A 19,131-nucleotide genomic window follows, 5' to 3' on the forward strand; every position below is an offset into this window, starting at 1 on the left:
ACTAGTCCTGTATGTACAAAAATAGCTAGCCTTTCATCAGTCATCAGTCAACCCCCCATTCTAGTTAGGGGAATGTACAATATTTGTTGCTGCAGCTGTCGTGTGTCAGAGTCTAGACTCTGGTGGCCAGACATCAATTCATAATGCCCCATACAATCCCAGCGGTCTTCTTTTGGTGCATTTCCCTTACCCTGAGTGTTTGAGACTTTGAGTTTCATATCTTTTGCTGGCTTGAATAATATCATGCTACAGTCTCCACCGCAGTGTAAGGTACCTAGTGGATCCAGACGGGAGGGTCATCCCGCTGTGAACCATAGAGGTTACCTTAGGTGACAAGGGAACTTGACTTTTAATTACCGCAAGACCTGATTGTCCAACTTGAGGTCGATTAAACTTCATCATGCCCAGAGCCTCTTTCCTATTGCCATCAGTATCGTCGTCGTCGTCAGGCTTACTTCAATTTTATCATGTGCGCCCTTATCTGACATCATCGACCATGCTGAGAAACGTCGTAGGCTGATGCCTAGATACGCAATGCCATAAACTTTGTTATGTCTTGCTCCTCTGTACTTTCTTGCTACGTACTAGATAGTTGGTGTCGCCTACTGACAGGGAATGAAAAAAGTTGCCCTGTCTAACGGACCCACGGCGCCCACAAGAACCACCTGACCTCGTGTTGCTCTTCTCGTTCAGGGAAAGTCAACCGAGAATGGGGCCGATCGGACGGATGGTCTGATGCAGAACACTATGGACTGGACTATGTCTGTGGAGTCAGTATCTAGTGTGTCTAGCCCAGTCTGACACCAAATATCCCAATCTCATTACGGAGTAGTTTCATCAATCGAACCTTGTACATTATTTCGCTTCTTGGTTGAGGGCCAATCACATAAGCACAGTGACATCCGGAGCGTTCAGCTTTTCCTGTCTGCTTCTGTTCATTTCGACAAGTTTCTATCGCTAGTGCAGGGACACGACTTTGATTCTTTCCGATCACGATAATTGTGATTTTGATATGTATGAGGCTGAGTGTTACAAAGTGCGACTCCATGAGAGGAGTAAACAATCTCAAGTTCGTACAAAGCACGGATAATCGAATTCAATAGCCATGTTAGGATTCTCCACTTGTGGAACGCTTAAGTATGACTGTATGAGGGAGCTCATTTATCTTACGGAGATACGGATACACAGTTCCTTTTCCAAATGCTCACAGCTCACTGGCGTCCAGTCTCTGGCCAACCACCTCGTCTTGTTATATATTTCCCCCGGATGCAATGAATTAGTGTAACCTGTTCCGGTGAGCTGTCCTCCTAGTCTCATGCACCCCATCATCTCTTTGCGGGGTTTGCATCACCGAGATCTTCCGGTCTTGCATTTTATCAAGTCGTAGTTCAATCAGTTTCAGATTGAAATTTACTTCCCAAAGTTTCTTGGGTCCTGACAAAAGCACTGCGCTGTTCTGTAGAAGGAGCCAGAAGCTCCTCTGATTGCTCAAGCCAGAAGGCTGTGTCTCATCCTTCCATCCAGGCGCGTATATTCCATCCTGAATATTGAATACGTACGTGTCTTTCGATCTCAAATTTTACAAAAAGGCACTTCTAGATACTGCGCTTCATGAGGAGGCGTAAGCCACCTATATTTTCTCGTACATGTCATCACGTGGACTCCTTCCAAATTCAGCAGACGTATGTTTCGCCCAGGGACATGAATCTGTCGGTCTGGAAAGGAATGCATCTCTCATATCTAATCAACTTGGATGTGCGGTCAAAACAACCTTACGCCCTCAAAGGAAGATGGACAGGTCAACCCTCCATGCGGACAAAGTTCACCTCAATCTCAATGCGGTATTGCCTTGTAGCTGTTGATTGGCAGGCGCATGGACATAATTTCTCCCTCAAGGTCGAGACAGGATCCATACGGCACAAGCTATTCAGCTAGCTGCCGCTCAGAGAGCACGGGGCACAAACAGATAGCTCTGCAGTTCCTTGCAGGTCACACAGAAATCCCTCACAGTCAGCGGCAGAACCAATTATAGTTGAATATGCCTCGCAAGGAGTCGTCTGTCTTGCCACTGCCATGTACTCCGTACGGTGTATGCGTGGCTTTAAGGTCTCACTGCATATGATTCATCGGCTGGATGATTCCATTACTCAATCGCATTTACAGCATCATTGAGAAATGGACGATGAAAGTAGTGCAGGTTAATATCCAGGGCAACCTCAAAGGGGTAAGGTTATCGATAACAACTCTATCTTATCGATAAGGAGCAGCGTGGGGTTTCTGCCTTTTTGCCTGAGGATCATCATCATTTGCAATGGAACTAAACTGTCAGAAGCAGTAAATGGAAATGGGTCCAGAGTCCCTCACTTGAAGCTTTGTAGGTGGCTTACACCACTGGTTATGGAGTGCTCCCGGCAGGCACTAGACGAGACACATGGCTCCCAGCTGTCATATCATCATTGACTGTCCCGAATACCACCTCAACCTCGTCATCACATCGTCAACCTCCGGTCCTTCCGCTCTCCTCATCGCAGCTGAAATCTGTTCTATCATCAATTAACAATGTTCCACCTGTTCTTGTCAGTCTCTATCCGCGATGATCACGGCGGCATTGAGGTACCTCGATTGAGGACATCACCGGTGCTGGACGCTCCACAGGAAGAGAGAAACGAAGCACATCGAGCGTCATGACTATCCTTCTCATCCGAGCAGCGACTCCATATGAGTCAGGCGCCAACGCGACAGATGTGGTCGTCAATGAAGTCCATTTCAACCGGACGACGTTGGACGTGTACAAATACACGCTATACAGCAACGGCACGCTCTCCAATGGCACCGACTGCTATCTCGCTTTCCAAGAGTTCCAACCTCGTATGGACGAGAATGGCACCTTTGTCGACGGTATCTCCTGCTACGCGCCTATCCACGGCATAGGCCAACATGCCTCGATCGGGATGGCGTTCACCGCGTTTTTTGCTGTCTCCATGTTCCTCACCATGTTCAATCTGCGAAAACACAGTCGCAAATATCTACCCGGTCGTACGATGAGCCGTCGACTCAAGTGGCTGTGGCTGCTGTTCGTCTCTGCCTGTGGACTGATCAGCTGCATCATGACCGTAGACGTAGACCGCAGCCATATTCAGGGAACCTCGTTAATTCTGCAGAGTGTCTTTTACACTCTGATGACCCCCGGCCTCATGGCGGCCGTCTGGGAGGCCGTGCGGCACTGGTATACTTCACTTCCGCACGCAACCTCTTAAGCATCTCTGTACTGACAACAAGAAGGGCTTCCTGGCAAGAACGCCAGATCCTCGACCGCGACCCCTACGCCTTCACAAAGCGCAGCAGCCGACGCCGCCAGGAATCCCTCCTTCCCATCCTTTTCTACGCCTTCGCCCTATCCAACTTCTTCCTGACCATCCCCCGCAGCTGGACAGGCATCGAGCTGCAGCGCAGCCCAGACCTCACCGCGCTACGCGCCCAGCCCCTCGCCACGGATCTCCGCTTCAAGCTCGCAGCCTTCATGTCCCTGGCCGGCACACTGGTCATCTGCTACAGCCTCGAACACAGCATCTACCGGTACCGAGCAACTCCCACCAGCCCCCTCGCCCAAGCAACCTTCTACCTCACCGCCAGCCCCCCAGAATTCCTCCTCGCCCTCGTCCTCCTCGGCCTCAAAACGGGCTACGCCATCGCCGCCGCCTTCGACTGGTCCGTCTCCCCGCTCCGCGTGGCAGTCAGCCAGGGCTGGCTCTACGGCCTTGGCTACGCCCCCGCCCTACTCATCATCGTACTCTTCAACGCAGTCGGCTTCTGCGAGCTCAACGAGGATAAGGCCCTCATCGTCCAGCGCGGGGAGCTCGACTCCGCGCTCGCCACCGACGCCGATCTCCTCGGTCGCAAGCGCTGGTGGGAATCGCGCTGGCTGCGTGGCGGCGATCGCAACCGTGACCGCGATCGCTCCTCGTCTCGTGAGCAGCTGGATCGCTACGTTGAGATGGGGATTCTCGCTCCGCATGGGAAGGCAGATGGCGAGGATAAAGATGGCTGCGCGGCGGCGGCGGCGGTGGCAGCAGCAGCAGCAGCAGCAGCGCCGAGAGTCACGACACGGACGGCGAGTGATACCTCTAGCTTATCGGAAAGTGGCTTCGTGACTGTGACTGTCGCTTCGCCGGGACGGCGGGCGGATTGATGAATTGAATCCATTATATTGGGGCTGAGTCTAATAACGGTGTAGTATAGCATGTGACACGCTGGCGAGGATGTGAGACAAATGATCACCCACAGGCAATACAAGTAATCATGACGTGACCTAAATTGAATCTACATCGGTACACTACCAGCTAGTAAACATGCTACGCTTTGCTTCGCAATGAAAATGGACGAAATCATCTATATTGATTCGACCCATCAGCTACCGGTCCCAATGCAAGCTAGCGTGGCACATTTATGGAGACATATGCAAAAATGCCCATTCGATTCGAAGCCGAAGTCGATACACAGATAGATCAGATCCCACCCATGCTAATAACAAAATCAATGCACCTCTTATGAACGCCGAGCCCCCCCCATGACAATAGATAAAAATGAAAATCAAAGAAAGGACAGCATTCGTCGTCTGACAAGCAACGAGACGGAGTTGCTATACAAATGGAAATAATGAAAATCTAAGCGGTAAAAACCCGATCCAGCTGCCGCAGAGCCCGCATATCCTCGCCCCCAAACCCAATCTTTTCGCTGGGGATATCTTTCGGCCCTTCCGCGCGGGGACTGCCGCCCAAGCGAGGAGCGTTGAGTTTGTTGGATGGTGCGGATGTAATGGATGACAACGGGCCTGAGGCGCCGTTCATCAGCGCCCCAATGCTGGGAACGGTGGTGGCAGAGGTAGTCGCTGTGCTGTTGTTGTGGTTGGAATCGGCTGGTTTGGAAGTCCCGTTCAATGACGGAGCCGCGACCTGTGGTAAGGGGGTTGGCGGTGCCTGGCTTATTGTCCGCGGGCTGCGCACAGAGTGTCCCACGCCGTTGCTATGCGAGGCGGAAGGAGCATGCATGCGAGGGGACGGGATACGGGGATCTACCGAATGTGTCGGGTAGTCTCGCGGGCTTCGTTGGTAGTTGTCGCGGGCGTCAGGAGCTAGGCGAGGAGAGCGCCCTGTGAGTGCCGGAAGGGGTGTATGTTGCGCCATTGGGGGTGGAATAGCGGGTGGTAATGAGCTTTCCGCTGGATGACCCGGATGTACTGATCGGTCGTATGGCGGATGCAGTCCGTGTTGCGGCGGAGGCGGTGGAAGAGCCGGGTGGTGATGTGGAGGCGGTTGCCCGTACGCAATGGCTGGGCCATTAGGTGTGGGTACGGCGGACAAGTAGGAGGCGCCATATGGCAGAGCGATGGTCGGCGGAGTTCCCAGCGGTGTTGGGGGCCATGCATAGGGCGGAGTATATGATTGAGGATGTGTAGCTCCAGCGCGCACATATGCACTCATCGGATGAGGGACAGAATAAGTGGCGCCCGCCATGGGGCCGCGAGTGACCACCGGCAGATTCTGCTGGTCGTTGACGGTCGATTCGGGATACAGTCCCTTCTGAGGACGCACATGCCGTAACGCAGGGTCGGTGGAGGGTTGTTGGAGAGTGGCAGCAGCCGGATGCGATCGCGAGTAGTAGCTGATGAGGTGGAGATGCTGGCCGGTGGATGTGGTGATGCTGAAGGACTGCTTCATGAGTCCGTCGGGCTTATATCGGTACCCGTCAGGCCCATCGTCAGCGCCGTCGCCGCGGTCGTCGTCGCTCCCTCTGCTGTCAGGCGTTTTACCGGCTCTGAGTGGTTGTGTGACGGTACCCCCACGCTTGCCCTCCATCTCGCGATAGGTGAGAAAACTGCCCGATACTCGACTGGCACTCCATGATTTGCCGTCTGTCCATCGTCGCATACCTGCTTCACGCTCATCCCAGACGAATACCGAACCGGACTGGATAGATTGGCGCTCTTTCTCCGAGAGTCGTCTCTGAACGCGGGGAAGAAGGCCGATACGGCATGCTTCGAAGAGGATGATGGCGTCCGCCGGAGTGCGGACGTGACCGTGATACGTCTCCATCCACCCTCGCTGATCTGGATAAGTACCCGTGACGGTGGAAGGTCTGAGCGCCAGGGCAGATGGCTTTGCAAAGTACGAAATGATGATGGCGGTTGTTGGTTTGACTGTGGCTTAGGTAGGATGGTGATATGCCTGCGCCCCGTCGTTTTAAGGCGTGGACTTTGTTTATAGTTCGACCGCGATAGAGGCTGGGCTCTTTGTGAAGTGTAGTGGATTTCCGGAAATGGAAATCAGATTCGGGTCCAGATACGGACGACCGACAGATCCGATAGATAACGGTAGAGCTGAGTAGAGGTCTGTGGACGAGCAGAAGCTGATGTTAATGTAATTCTTCAGGATGATCAACTGCCTTGGAATGTGACGAGAGGGGGAAACAGGAGAGACAAGGGGAGCTGGAATGGGAAGCAGAAACAGGGCAGACAAAAGGGAGTGGAGAAAGACGATAGGAGAATAAAGGGAAGAAAGAATGCAGGGAAGGCCGAGTAAATTGGCCATGCGGTATCACAGACTGAAGTGAGGAGAGGGGATTGACATCATATGAAAGAAGATCCTTTTTGTACCCACCTGGACTGAAGGAGATAAACGGAATGTCTGGATAATAGATCGGATCCCAAGTTATGAGGAGGGATGGAACAGTGTCAGTTTGGAAAGGGTCGTAAAAGGAAGAAAATGAAGCAAGAAAGAGAGGAAGAAGGAGAGATAATAAGGAAGAGTGACAAAAAAGAAAAGTAAACCAAAATAAGAGAGACAGGGAGAAAGAATAGTAGTAGCACTAATACAACAATAATACGAGGCATAAAATTTATTGAGAGAAAAATAAAAAATAATTATAATAATAATACTTAGTAGAAAAGCATCAGCAGGAGTAAGTAAAGATAGAGTGGAGACGGACTCAACTCTGAACCCCACAGGATTCAAAAGTTACTTTTTTATTCAGAAGTCAAAGTGGAAAGCAATAATAAAGGGAAAAAGGGCAGAAAAAAAAAAGGAAAAAAATACAACCACAGTTGCTTGGACCTCATAGGCGCTGGCCGGTGTCTCAGCGCCGAGAAACAGCCAGAGAAGGGATCCATGTGGGTAACTAGGATGAAACAACAGTAAAGGAATGTCTTTGGACCATTCATTAATGACTGTATTGATGAGATTATGTATTTTATGCTGGCTGTGGCCTGGAATTATGAATTATGAATGATTATTAAATCTATTCAAAGAGTCATTTAAACTTGTTCAGGTTTAAGCGATCCATGGTTGGGAAAAGTAAAGTGTAACAGGAGACCACGGAATTTCTGGTTTGAATTATTAGAAATGAAATAAGCATGACCAATCCTGAGGAAGATAAATTTCCTTGTTGAGCCAAATCCTGTAAATTCAGCAGCTTTCTGGAAGTAAGGTATGGGAGATGAATGCGACCAGTATCCAAGACAGCTCCAAATCAAGACTTGACTAAAGTACACTTCAAGATTATGCATGTTCTAACTTCCAAGTGTCATCATGTCCAACTTGATGCATACCAGGTGCCTCATTCCACAGTATCAGGTTATTGCTCATCTCAAACTTGAGATTTGACTGCTGACAGATTCAAGGAGGTGCCTAGCATTCTGGACTTCCTTGACAGCTTTACATACCTTGTCATACGGCCATGAAACCTGATCTGAATTCTTCCGTTGTCTGCCAAAAGTGCAAGCTCCAGAGAGTGTCAAGACTTGGCAACATTCTCTTTTTTTCTTGGCTTCGTCTGTTGTAAATGCCAGGTAACAAATTGACAATAAATCCTAAATTATCGCTCGGGCCCCGGTAGGGCCGAGACACAATATGGTAAAGGTAATGTTCTAGCGCAGGTGGTCACAGGTCATAAATACAATAATACGTAAGAACCTCCACTTAATGGACCACGGACTCCAATAAAAATGGAATAATACAAGGTTACGCGCAGTACGGTGGCGCTCTGATCGCTTGATCGCACCCTAATATTGATTAGTGCGCGACTTTCTGAAGCTTAAGCTTAATCCAACACGAGGAACCTTAACCTCGCTTAGAAAGAAAGGCCCCATCTACCCTGCCCAAGGGCTCCACTTCTCCCCATGTAGTTTGAGTCTAGTCGACTTTGAACTACTAATAAATAGTCTCAATGTCTCAGTAATCCTCATCCTGGTTTCGTTAGTATTAGCTCTTATCGACTGTCTGAGAATGATACGAATACTTAGAAAGGCCAACTTTTGGTTTGATTTGGTTGGGGAAATAAGTTTTCAAGCGGGGGTTCTGGAAAACCCCCATTTATGGGTATCTCTTATATGGAGCACACCACGTACCTTGGATGCACAATTCACCGATCGCGCCCCGGCTTATAAATTATAATAATATGGTTCAATCTGGGCCAAATGTTGCTTTTGCAGCGGCTACGCCCGGCTGATAATTACCCTTTAAGTCCATCCAGAGTTAAATGACAAATTTCCAGAATTAATGCCAGACCAGTCATGGATCATAGTAGGAATGGCTGACGCCATTTTGGACTAGGTCCTACCAACTTGGTCCACCAACGCACTAGTCGTCGCCTTGTGGGCTTCTCCTTGGAATTACCTTATCTGGCCTCTAGGCACTGCCGTATATCCGTCATATCCCTTTATTTCCGATTATGAATCATGGGTACTCGGTACGAGCTGACCATATTATTGTTACCTCTCTAAAGGCATGAATCTTTTTATTGCTCCACAAATCCTTGACTGAAGCAAACCTGTGGCGATACTCTCCTTCGTATTCGTTAAGCCACATAACTCTCATCCACAGAGACTCTTGAAGTTTACGAAGTAGTAAGGTGGAAAGGTGAACACGCACTCCACAACTAGGTATTTGGTATAAATCACGCGACGGCAGACTTCACATGTTCGCCTTTTACTTTGCTCCTAGGTAGTATTAAGATTCAAATGTCCTTTCATGATCCATCGTCGTCACTTCTTGTCCCGTTAGTTGGGTTGGAGATCATGGATTAGGCAACTACATTCGGATTAGTCACAGACCCGACACGATCCTTGGCAGAGTTTATCCACCAGACAGCGCCTTCTGATGATTGTGCTATGCAGGTGATTTAGTCATATTCCTGGAATAAGAGGCAGTTCTATATCGAGTATTTTCAGAAATTAGATTTCGACGACGTAAGATGAATAATAGGCAACATGGTCCTTCTGATCATGTAGAGGACATCATCACTCAAAATAAGATCATGGATAAGGTTTAAGCACAGCCAGGAAGTGCTGGACAAGAGAGTTTTCGCTTCCAGCCTTCTATATTCTTTGGAAGATTATTGCACAATCCATTATGAGAAAATACTCCGGGGGGGGCCAAAAAGAATTCTTATTCCTGGGGCCAGTGAGAGGGAGAGTGAGACAGCAAAATCATCCACAATTTCCATAGGCTGAATTCTAACATCATAAATAAATAATTTTTTTTTACCAGAAGAGTAAGACTATTGTCGCAGAATCTACTAGTCATCGACCAGTGCAGTCCCTGACTCAGGATAAGCGTATCGCCAACAAAGCGCGCTGAATCCTGGTTCCATTCTTCTTGGCCACTTGGCCGGTTCCACTGGTTGGAAATTATACCTCTATGGGAAGGTGTATTGTCAATTTGTCACACTCACGTATTTTGACTGCTGGTTGGCTCTCAGGTAAGCCTTACATGTATCTGACAAAGGTAATCATGCGTCGTCGATGCTGTGATGCAGTGGCTGGTTGATTTGCAGCTGAGCTCTCATATATTGAGATGCGTGTCGGCAGAAACCGCAAATATACTCGCCTAGGCAACCAACAAGCGAAGAAGATAAGGATGAGGGGCTGACCTGCCTTGCAGTATCCCCTCTGAAGGCGGGTTGCGTCGGTTGAATGGTGATACGTAGGATGTGTCAAAATCACATACTAGGTATGCAGATAATAGTCTAGATACTACTGACAATTGACCCCCACTGTGCATTTCAAGAATAAAATGATCTGCGACCCGCGATCAACCTCAACTGACAAGTCACTAGCCAAAAGGGAAAGTCCATTATCAGTCTTGGGATATGATCTGTCTAGCTTCGGGGAAGAGTACTGCTGCAGTCTGCATGTCTTCGCCGACTGGGGCGGTACAACCGGACGGCGGATTGATCTGCAGTTGCATCTAAATTGCTTCCACATCTTGTGCTGCGACGCCGATAGACGCACTGTCTTGATTGATAATGTTTCTGCTTGTGTGAAAAGGAACCGTTGTCTTGAGGATTACATTCCAAGGGCAACAGCAGGGATGTAGCAAGTATGTATCACGGCGCCTACGATACTACCCTTTGCAACTAGCAAGCAACAAGACTCGGCCGAGCATAGCGGGCTCCGTACATTCCCGTAAATAAACTCGAGATAATCCCCGAGGATGAACCAGAGAAGATTGCAATCTGGACCAAATGCCAGAGTCAGATTGGTTTGCTCCTTGAGATGATATCACAAACCTTCAGACTCTGGTATGGCCAGAAAAGGTAAAAAAAAAAAAGATCGTACATATCTGATCATTCTCCTTGCATAGTGTCTCTTTACACTGACGAACTCAGTAGAACATCGAGCATACCAGATCAAAAGACGCATTTTTCGACTTGGAAGGGTTGAGATTTGTCATGCCAATGCAACCCTTAATTTGAATTAAAGGTTGCCAAGGCGTGCCCCTGTGAAACGTTGCACAGGCTTATCTCCACTAGCATAATGGGATTAAAGTATCCACTGGGAAGTGGGAAATAACAGTAAGAGAAAGATTGATTTAGATTATGGTTACATTAACAAGGATTAGGATTATGGATTTGTCACAGGCAAATTTGAATGGATATCCAGATAGGTAGATCTATGCCTGAGACGATCCTCTTCATCCTGGCCATGAATCTACTGCAGCTTGCTTTCAATACGAAGCCTAAATGTCATACTTTTACCTCCATGTCAAGCGCTTGGGGCTAAGGCAACTCAATAATGTGGAATGAACGAGAAATGCTGAGGAGTTAAAACTCTGCGACACCTCCCTATCAAGCTCATCCCTGGCCCTCGGAGTCAAAGCGCTGCAGAGCCAAGCACATCCCCGCTCGTAACCTTACTACTCTATCCTTGATTAGGCTGCAGCTGAGAGAAATACCTTGGTTTCTTTATTATTTCGATGGTGGCACTAGCCGCTGGCAGACCTTCCATGCTTTATCCTAAAGACGGCAGGTAGGACACTTAAAAACTCTGTTGAGGCCAAGCATACCTTGTGAAAGATTATTTTATTATTATTATTATTATTATTATGCTGCTTCTTACATTGCTCAAAATCAGAGGCACCAACAGACCAACACTTCCTGTCATTATATTATAATACAAATACATACACAGTCACGCATGATCGCCGCATCACAAGGCTTGGATCTGGGCTTGGATCCTCATTCCTTGTCTGTTTCATGTCCCAGAGTTAAAATAATATTTCCCCTCCTTTGACTCCTTAGCAAGAGAAGCAAAAATAGAAAATAGAAAAAAGAAAAAGGAGAAGCCCGGGTGAGCCGGACCGTCAGAGTCAGACACATCGTATTCGCAACTAAGAATGCCGTGATACGAGGGCAATACATTAGTCTGCCGGGATTCAGTCACTGACGAATCATCATGCCAGGCGCCTCCAGGCCGAGCTCCATATGCTTAACACCAGTAAGGTTGGCAACTTGGCATTTCTCCGCGCCTGTTAGTGACGCTGTACTAGTAGTGTGTGTCAGTTAGCCAGGTGTTAACTAACTAATTGCTGTATTACTATCTTACCAGTACCTGGGTTTCCAGCATTCACTTTCTGTACCTCCATAAGTATCGAGGAAATGTCAATGTTTTGTTCTTGATACCTTATGATGAATAATAGATCTGAACTTACAATAACATGGGACACAAAAAAAGGAAAAAAATGTTGGTGTGGAGTTTATCCACTATTACTCTCATCTAACACCATTGCCTCGGTAGCGACCTTAGCGAGGGTCCGTCCAAGACCGCAGCTTGTTCTCGGACTTCCTTCACCTCCGTTGCCTCCGATCTTCCTTTTCCGGAGTTCCCGGCTGTTGACAATTTGGCAACGGTCTTATGATTATTTCTCAAAGAGGACAGACAACCCGTTGGAACACCAGCTCGGAAGTCTTGACCCTTGAAGAAGTGTTAGGGGCACGGCCTCAATTATGTTGATCACATATCATTCTGCCTAATATAACATACTCTCAAAGGATTCAGTCCTCATTCCTGAGGACAGATATAGACTTCAATCTATCGCGTCCATTTTCCTTTTTGACTCAAACCCGCCTACTCTAATAGGTTATCGGAAACTTCTGGATCAGATCTCCGTTCTTTATCGTCCATCCTCTCCACTAGAAATGACCGACAAGAATAGCAGCCGTCCTTTGCCAAGGACCAGCCCTGAACCAGTCTGGCTTGGCTGAGAACGATTCTGACTAGTTTGCTACCTTACGAGTTGTTACTGCCTCAGTCACGGTACCCCAGACCCCACGTGGAACTTTAGCATCAAGATAGTCTGTCCTGATTATCTAGTCCTTATCCACAGAGTACACACACTACGGAACACGAAAGTCAAGGATCATGGGAAGAATCCTTTTGACTCTCGCCTATCTTCAACGACGGATCCTGCAGCATATTGCTCAAATAATGCGGAGGATGTGATCCTACAGGCTAACATCTATCTACGGAGTAGACAGAGAGGAATGTAAGTTACAACGCTCGCCTCGTTCTAGCATACATAACTCGGAGTACGCACAGGTAGCCTCCTAACACCAGTCATATGCAATCGGAATACAAAGTTTTCTCTCCTCGAATCAACCCCTCTCGTCGGATACAATTCCCTTCGTTACGGAGTAGCGATTACAAAGGATTTAGATTTAGGTTAAGTGGCGCATGTCATTCCCCAAGCTCGCAGCTCCTAAACCGTAGAACGCCAGATGGCAGATGGGGGACTCGAACTCTGTCTCACCATCTCACCGAGCTCCCTTGTCCGGCTGTTTCGACGACACGGCCAGCTCCAGGATTGGACGGTCGGATCCCCTCGCGCGCGACCCGTTGGCCTGGATACGAGTCAAAACGTCGGCGATGGCGTCGATTAGGCGAGATGGCGTTGCGTCGATGGAGTCCGGGCTCTGTGCGAACCTGAGGTGAGCCTTGATTCGTCTTTATTCTTGGATCCTGGGTTTGGTTGGGGGCGTTTGTTGGCGTTGGCTCGTAGGTTTAGTGCTTATTTCCTGTAATCTTTAATGGGTCGCGGCACTGACGGGTCACGGGGATTTGATAAGATTTTGGACAGTGGCCTGATATTGTGAGTCGTTTCTGGGTATGGAGTGTTGTGATTAGGTCCCAAGATTCGATGCTCGTGTGTCACTCGGCGTGGTGCTAGGATGAAGGAGTCTATTCGTTCATAATGCTGAAATACCTATCATACATTTACTACTCCGTACAGCAAAGGCTAACAATCAGCCCGGCCAAAGTATCGAGGAAAAGCCACCACATCCCGCACACTCGAGACTCCAGCTAGATAACTCAGAAACCGGTCAAACCCAAGTCCGAATCCTCCATGCGGTGCGCTCCCCCACCGTCGAAGATCGGCGTACCACTGCAAATGCCCCAAGTCCTCATACGGCTGGAGATGGGGGTATAACGGCTGCTCAGGGGCCGTCTGGGTCGTAGGCATCTCCCCAGAACCAGAGCTAGGATACAAGCGCTCCTTGATCAACCCGTGATCGCGCATGTTCTGGATAATGTTGGGCAGGCGGTGTTCACGGAGTGATCCGCCCGCGACTTCGCTGACCTCCGGCAGGAGCAGATCGAAGCAGGCGACCGTTTCCCCGGGCGCGCGTATGTCCTCGTCCTTGCCTGGGGCCACCTGAGACGGCGCCATGTAGAACGGCTTGATAGCCTTAGGATAATCAGTCACGAATACCGGCTGACCCCGGTTGATCACGTCGACAATGTACTTCTCGTGTTCGAGTTGGAGGCCTTCCGTCCACGTAGGAGCATAATCGAACGAGGCCTCTCCCCGAGCGACTGCCGCTTCGAGCAACTCCATCGCCTGCGTATAGGTGATTCGCCGCCAGCGAGGCCCCTCCATTAGATCAACCCATCGCTGTCGAAGGTTCGGCACTGCCCCATTCCCGGCATCGTCTTGGCCACTCTCGCCTGACCGCTTAGCAGCCAGAATCTCTTGGCCGACCGGCGACTGGTACAACCGGCGAGTAAGATCGCGGACCACATATTCCACCGCATCCGTCAGGGAGTCGAGGTCGTCCATGAAGTTCATCTCCGCTTCGAGCATGTAGAACTCGCTGAGATGGCGTGGGGTGTCGCTCTTCTCCGCACGGAACGTCGGCGAGATAGCCCAGACATTTCCCAGCTCGGCTGCGTAGGCCTCCAGATGGAGCTGCGACGAGACCGTCAGGTACTTGGGTGCCCGGAAGAAATGGTTCCCCTCCGACTTGGGGTCCATGATTGTCTCACGCGGCAGCACTGTAAATGTCTCCCCAGCTCCTTCGCAGTCCGATGATGTAATCAAAGGCGGTTGAACTTGTACATAGCCACCATTCGGCGCATCACGAAAGACACTGCCCAGCTGGTATAAGCATTCAGAGCGAAACCGCGACAGGACGGAATTGAAGGGTGTTCGGAGACGAAGGTGGGGGATCGACCGGAGGAAGTCAGGACTGTGATATTTCTTTTGTATAGGATATGTCTGGACAAATAGTGAACAGTCAGATTCTACCCTCATAACTCTCATCTAGTCGGGGCAACGTACCTCTGGTTCTGCTTGGCCCACAATCTTCACCTCAGTCGTTTGGAGTTCATGGCTCTGCTCTTTACCAGGCGGACAAGCCTTCCATAGCCCAGAAATCTCGACGGCCGTTCCCGTAGATAATCTACAACACCCATCAGCACTCAACTCAAGCCGCAATATCCACGCCCTCATCGCGACTCCCAACGTACTCTGCCGCCTGCGCAGGCTTCAGGAACGCCTGCAATGGCTCAATAGTCGAACCATCTGTTATCTCTGCGAACGCGAAGCGTTTCTGCTTTCGAACGGAGCGAACGAAACCGTTGATCTTGATTTCTTGATTCTCGTAACTGCTGCTCCCAGCCTGACTCTTCCGGAGAACTTCCGCGCATCGCAGAAGGGTGGTACCGCCGCTTCGTCCTGTTGCGTTACTATTCAGTCTGGCAACAGACGTGGCAAAGGTCCTCTGCCATGTCCGCATAGCTCTGACTAGACTGGATGAAAAGTTGTGTTGTGATGATGCCGTATTGCTGAGACCGTATCTTCTTCGCTCAATTCGGCTCGGACCGAGTGCTGCTGTTTCCGCACGGCAGAATCGCGGTCGCCGATGTCATCACCAAAAGCCTATGTTTGTTCTTACTTGTTTGAAAAAAAGACAGATTATTAAAAGTATTTCATGAATCGCTTATATTGCAAGATATTACTGAAGGAAAGTACGCCTGTAAGGCATTATAGTGACCATAATCGCACATGGCATGCTAAACCAAGCAAGTATAACAGCAGCAAGTCATATCACAAGCAACCAGACAGTGAGGAGGTGAGAGGAGCGGATGGAGAAAATGAATGAAGCATTCTGTTTCAAAGACCTTGCTGTTCGTACGCCTTGCGTTCTTCCTCAATCATCTCAATGGCGTCTGATATCTTGCCGTCCGCTGCGGCTGCATATACCGCAATCCGTTGAATACCACCCTCCAGTGTGTTCTCGTATCCTAGGCCAATCAGACTAACCACGCAGTCGTCAATGGCACTCAGTCTTGGGTCGGGCTGTTGTTGGTTCTCATCCGGGACCGAGATTGCTTCCTGCGATAGGGTCAGGCTCTGAGGACGAGAGTGCCCGAAAGTATTGGAGTAGTTGTCGTATGCGCATCCCTCGTCGTGAAATCCGCCAACACTGTTCCGTGTACCATGGCGTAGAGAATGTCGCTCAGTTGCCCGCCGTCTCAAGTCTCTTGAGGGGCTTCTATCTCCGTTGCGATTCAAATATCTCATGCTCTTTGACCGACGAGGCTTACAGTGATCATCATGACCTGTGCTTGACGTTTGAGCGACTTCTTGGAATGGACCTGGCCGCGTCTCATCGCCATCATCGTCAGGAAACGAGCCTGGGGTACTTTGCAGTTGACACGATCTGCCAGGGACATCATTCCCATGGCTCGCATCACACTCGGGCGCGGATGCACCCAACATCGATGCGTCCGGGTCGCGGCGGTGGTGGGTTAGAACATGAGCGTCTATTTGGGACATGGGAGGGAAGCGGCTCTGCTCTAAGTCTCGAGTGAGACGGGGGAAATTGTCAGGCGTAGTGCTCAGGATATTGTTTCCTTTTGGCTCAAGATCTGTGCCTTCGTTGCTCGAACATAAATCGGTCACTCTCAGAGGAATCGGTCGTGTCTCCCTCGCTTTTACGGACTCTTCACCCTTATCATCTTGTCCAACCTCGCGCCGTTCAGGCTCTGTTCCCGAAGATGGATTGGCCGAGCTGTGCAGCTCCGACGGTCGACGAGCGTGACCCCACTCTGGAACCTGGTCAGGATGGAGGGACGTAATCGGCGAATGGTCGCTTAGTTCCAGATTGATCGAGTGACCATCAATGTGTGTGCCTTGCAAGGCATCCAATGCTGCCCTTGCCGCGTGAACCGAAGGGAAGTAAAGGTAGCCAAAGCCTGCATGTTTCCTGGTTTCGGCGTCCAAAGGCAAGTGGACATCGACAAGGAACCCCTTCGCAGCGAATACATCTCTGATTGTCTTCTCACTAACATTGAACCCTACATTGCCAATGAACAACACTGCATTTGCAGAACGGAGTGCACCGGCGCCAGCGTCGGGGACTTGGTCTGTAGCAGCTGTTGGCGCTTCAGACTGGTGCTCCTGGTGCGGCCGGAAAAATGGCCACGCGGAGCGCCATGATCCATGGTTGTGAGCACGCGGATGAGGCGGAAATGATGGACGGAAGGGGCCGTGGGCTCCCCATGACGGGCGAGGAATATGCGAGGGATGGAACGGGTGAGGTGGGTGAGGAAGATGAGGAATATGATGATGCTGATGTGGTGGGGGCGGCGGAGGAAAGGGGCGAGGCTGATGTTGATGATGGTGCTGGATATGGTGAGGAGGATGAGGATGAGGATGACTATCGTGATGGCGGTGCGGGGGAGGCGGAGGCGAATGGGGACGAGAATGAGGATGAGGATGCGAATGATGGTGGTGGTGGGAATGACAATGGGACGGATGAGGGAAACGGCGCCACGGACGAGGTCTATAAGGAAGATCGAACGTAGGGGCGCCATGACGAACGGATTCGGGTAGCTCTGACGGCTCGTCCTGTTGCAATGGGACGCACTGTGCGAGACCAGGCTCCTCCGTCCGGCTGCTGAATGGCCGCGGCTCCTCTCGGTTTTTACTTCCCTGCCCTCTTGAAGTTGTATCAGGTTCTTCAGCGGTTAGCGGGATATTCGCCTCCTTCCCAGTATTAGTGCTCGAAACCGAATCTTCAGCCGAAGGCTCTCGGCTCACCGCAGCTTCGTCAGCCGGCGCCGGATTTTGGAGACTTCCATCCGACGGCTGATTTGCACCTCTCGCTCCAATACGGGAACCGAACTCAGTCTCAAAGGCCGAGTATAGACTGTGTCCCATCTGGCCGAGCTCAGAAGCCATAGTATACAGACAGTCTACAGCCTCTGCGGGTGTAGGAACCTCGCCCCGGAACGTGTTGCTGGTTCTCTGATCCCTTGCGCTGCTTGCGTTGTTCAGCGCATTGGTCAGATTCCTCATCTGAGCATCCAAGCTTGCAAGAGCCACCTGGACAGTCGACCCGACGTTTTCTGGCAAGACTCTTTGCGCGTTCTGCAGATGATGCTCTAACTGATGCTCTAACTCTGGCAATCTTGACCTCACTTCGGAGCCAATCATTTCAGCTCCGTTGATCAGGTGGTGCATCGCCTGAGCCAAGGCCACAGCGGGATTTGTGCGTCTGCCAGAGCTTGCCGACTCGTTTGGCGCTTCCGTAGAAGAAGGGATCTCTTCTGCATCGTTGGTATTGCGAGTCTCTGAAGCGCTCAGAATCTTGGCCATCTCTATTTCAAACGCTGCCAAAAGCGATTCGGAACCTTCATTTGAAGACAGACCAGCATTCGATTCTCTGGCGTCTTGTAAAGGAGGAGTAGACTTGTCCGTTGTCGATTCTACTGCGTTCTTTGTGTCTTCTGTTTCCCGGCCAGCCGGATTATACTCAAATCGCTTCCATAGCTCAGTGACAGAGTTAGATCGGCGAATATCGAAGATGTGCATGGTCTCAGGTATCGCGGAATCTTGTGTAGGGTTTGACTGAATTGGCATATCATATATAGGTTCGTCCAGACGTTGAGAAAGCTCAAAAGATGATCCGACCTAGGAGTATATGTGTTAAAGACTGAAGGTGTAAATCTGACCAGAACATAACACTTACAGTGATAATCTCTCCGTCATCATCATCCACGTATGTCAACCGGGCTCGGGGATGAGACAATGCGATCTCATCGTAGTCAGAGGCTGAGAGCTGCACAATGCCCGAGCGCCTACAGTTACTGTGACCATGGTTCCCCTGTGGGAGACAGTCGAGAGAGTTGTACGCATCTCCTTGTGTTGGGGATCCATGAAGATCTCTTATCTGAAATGGCTTCAACATGGCTGCTGATAGCCACCGATCGGAGAGTGGTCAATAGAGACACAACTGAGATGGATAACGGAAGATATTGATAGAACAGAAAGAATGGTAGACTAGAAAAAGATGAGAGCTACAAGCTTCAAATAGATAGAGATAGCATGGGGGTGCGGCGAGAAGCTGACGAGGCCGCAGCTATGCTGCTGCCTGTGGATGGCAACACAGAGACCAGAGCTTCTGACTGGCGGCAGATTATCCTTGTTCACTACGACAAAGGGAAGTGAGGAGAATCAAATGATATTGGCTGGACAGGGCTCATGCATAAAATCCATCAAATCATAAAGGCAG

The 19,131-nt window shown here is 49.9% G+C and overlaps 4 protein-coding genes across 4 annotated transcripts; 1 reads left to right on the forward strand and 3 right to left on the reverse strand.

Moving 5' to 3' along the window:
• Nucleotides 1-2,684: 2,684 nt before the first annotated feature.
• ALT_1814 (DUF2434 domain-containing protein) lies at nt 2,685-4,189 on the forward strand (the record flags this gene model as incomplete). Its single annotated transcript, XM_033559268.2, has 2 exons — nt 2,685-3,226; nt 3,283-4,189. The coding sequence occupies 2 exons, from the start codon at nt 2,685-2,687 to the stop codon at nt 4,187-4,189; spliced, it is 1,449 nt and encodes a 482-aa protein (XP_033415159.2).
• A 475-nt stretch (nt 4,190-4,664) lies between these two features.
• On the reverse strand, nt 4,665-6,092 carry ALT_1815 (camp independent regulatory protein; the record flags this gene model as incomplete). The annotated part of the gene is made up of 1 exon (XM_033559269.1): nt 4,665-6,092. One exon carries the CDS (start codon nt 6,090-6,092, stop codon nt 4,665-4,667), a length of 1,428 nt encoding a protein of 475 aa, XP_033415160.1.
• A 6,994-nt stretch (nt 6,093-13,086) lies between these two features.
• Nucleotides 13,087-15,348, reverse strand: ALT_1816 (asparagine--tRNA ligase SLM5; the record flags this gene model as incomplete). Its single annotated transcript, XM_033559270.2, has 4 exons — nt 13,087-13,255; nt 13,714-14,828; nt 14,892-15,012; nt 15,080-15,348. The coding sequence occupies 4 exons, from the start codon at nt 15,346-15,348 to the stop codon at nt 13,087-13,089; spliced, it is 1,674 nt and encodes a 557-aa protein (XP_033415161.2).
• A 377-nt stretch (nt 15,349-15,725) lies between these two features.
• ALT_1817 (RNA recognition motif domain-containing protein) lies at nt 15,726-18,807 on the reverse strand (the record flags this gene model as incomplete). Its single annotated transcript, XM_089599218.1, has 4 exons — nt 15,726-16,975; nt 17,041-17,400; nt 17,495-18,530; nt 18,589-18,807. 4 exons carry the CDS (start codon nt 18,805-18,807, stop codon nt 15,726-15,728), a joined length of 2,865 nt encoding a protein of 954 aa, XP_089456364.1.
• Nucleotides 18,808-19,131: the final 324 nt, after the last annotated feature.

The sequence above is a fragment of the Aspergillus lentulus genome, assembly GCF_001445615.1.
Source record: "Aspergillus lentulus DNA, contig: Alt04, strain: IFM 54703, whole genome shotgun sequence".
NCBI lineage: Eukaryota > Fungi > Ascomycota > Eurotiomycetes > Eurotiales > Aspergillaceae > Aspergillus > Aspergillus lentulus.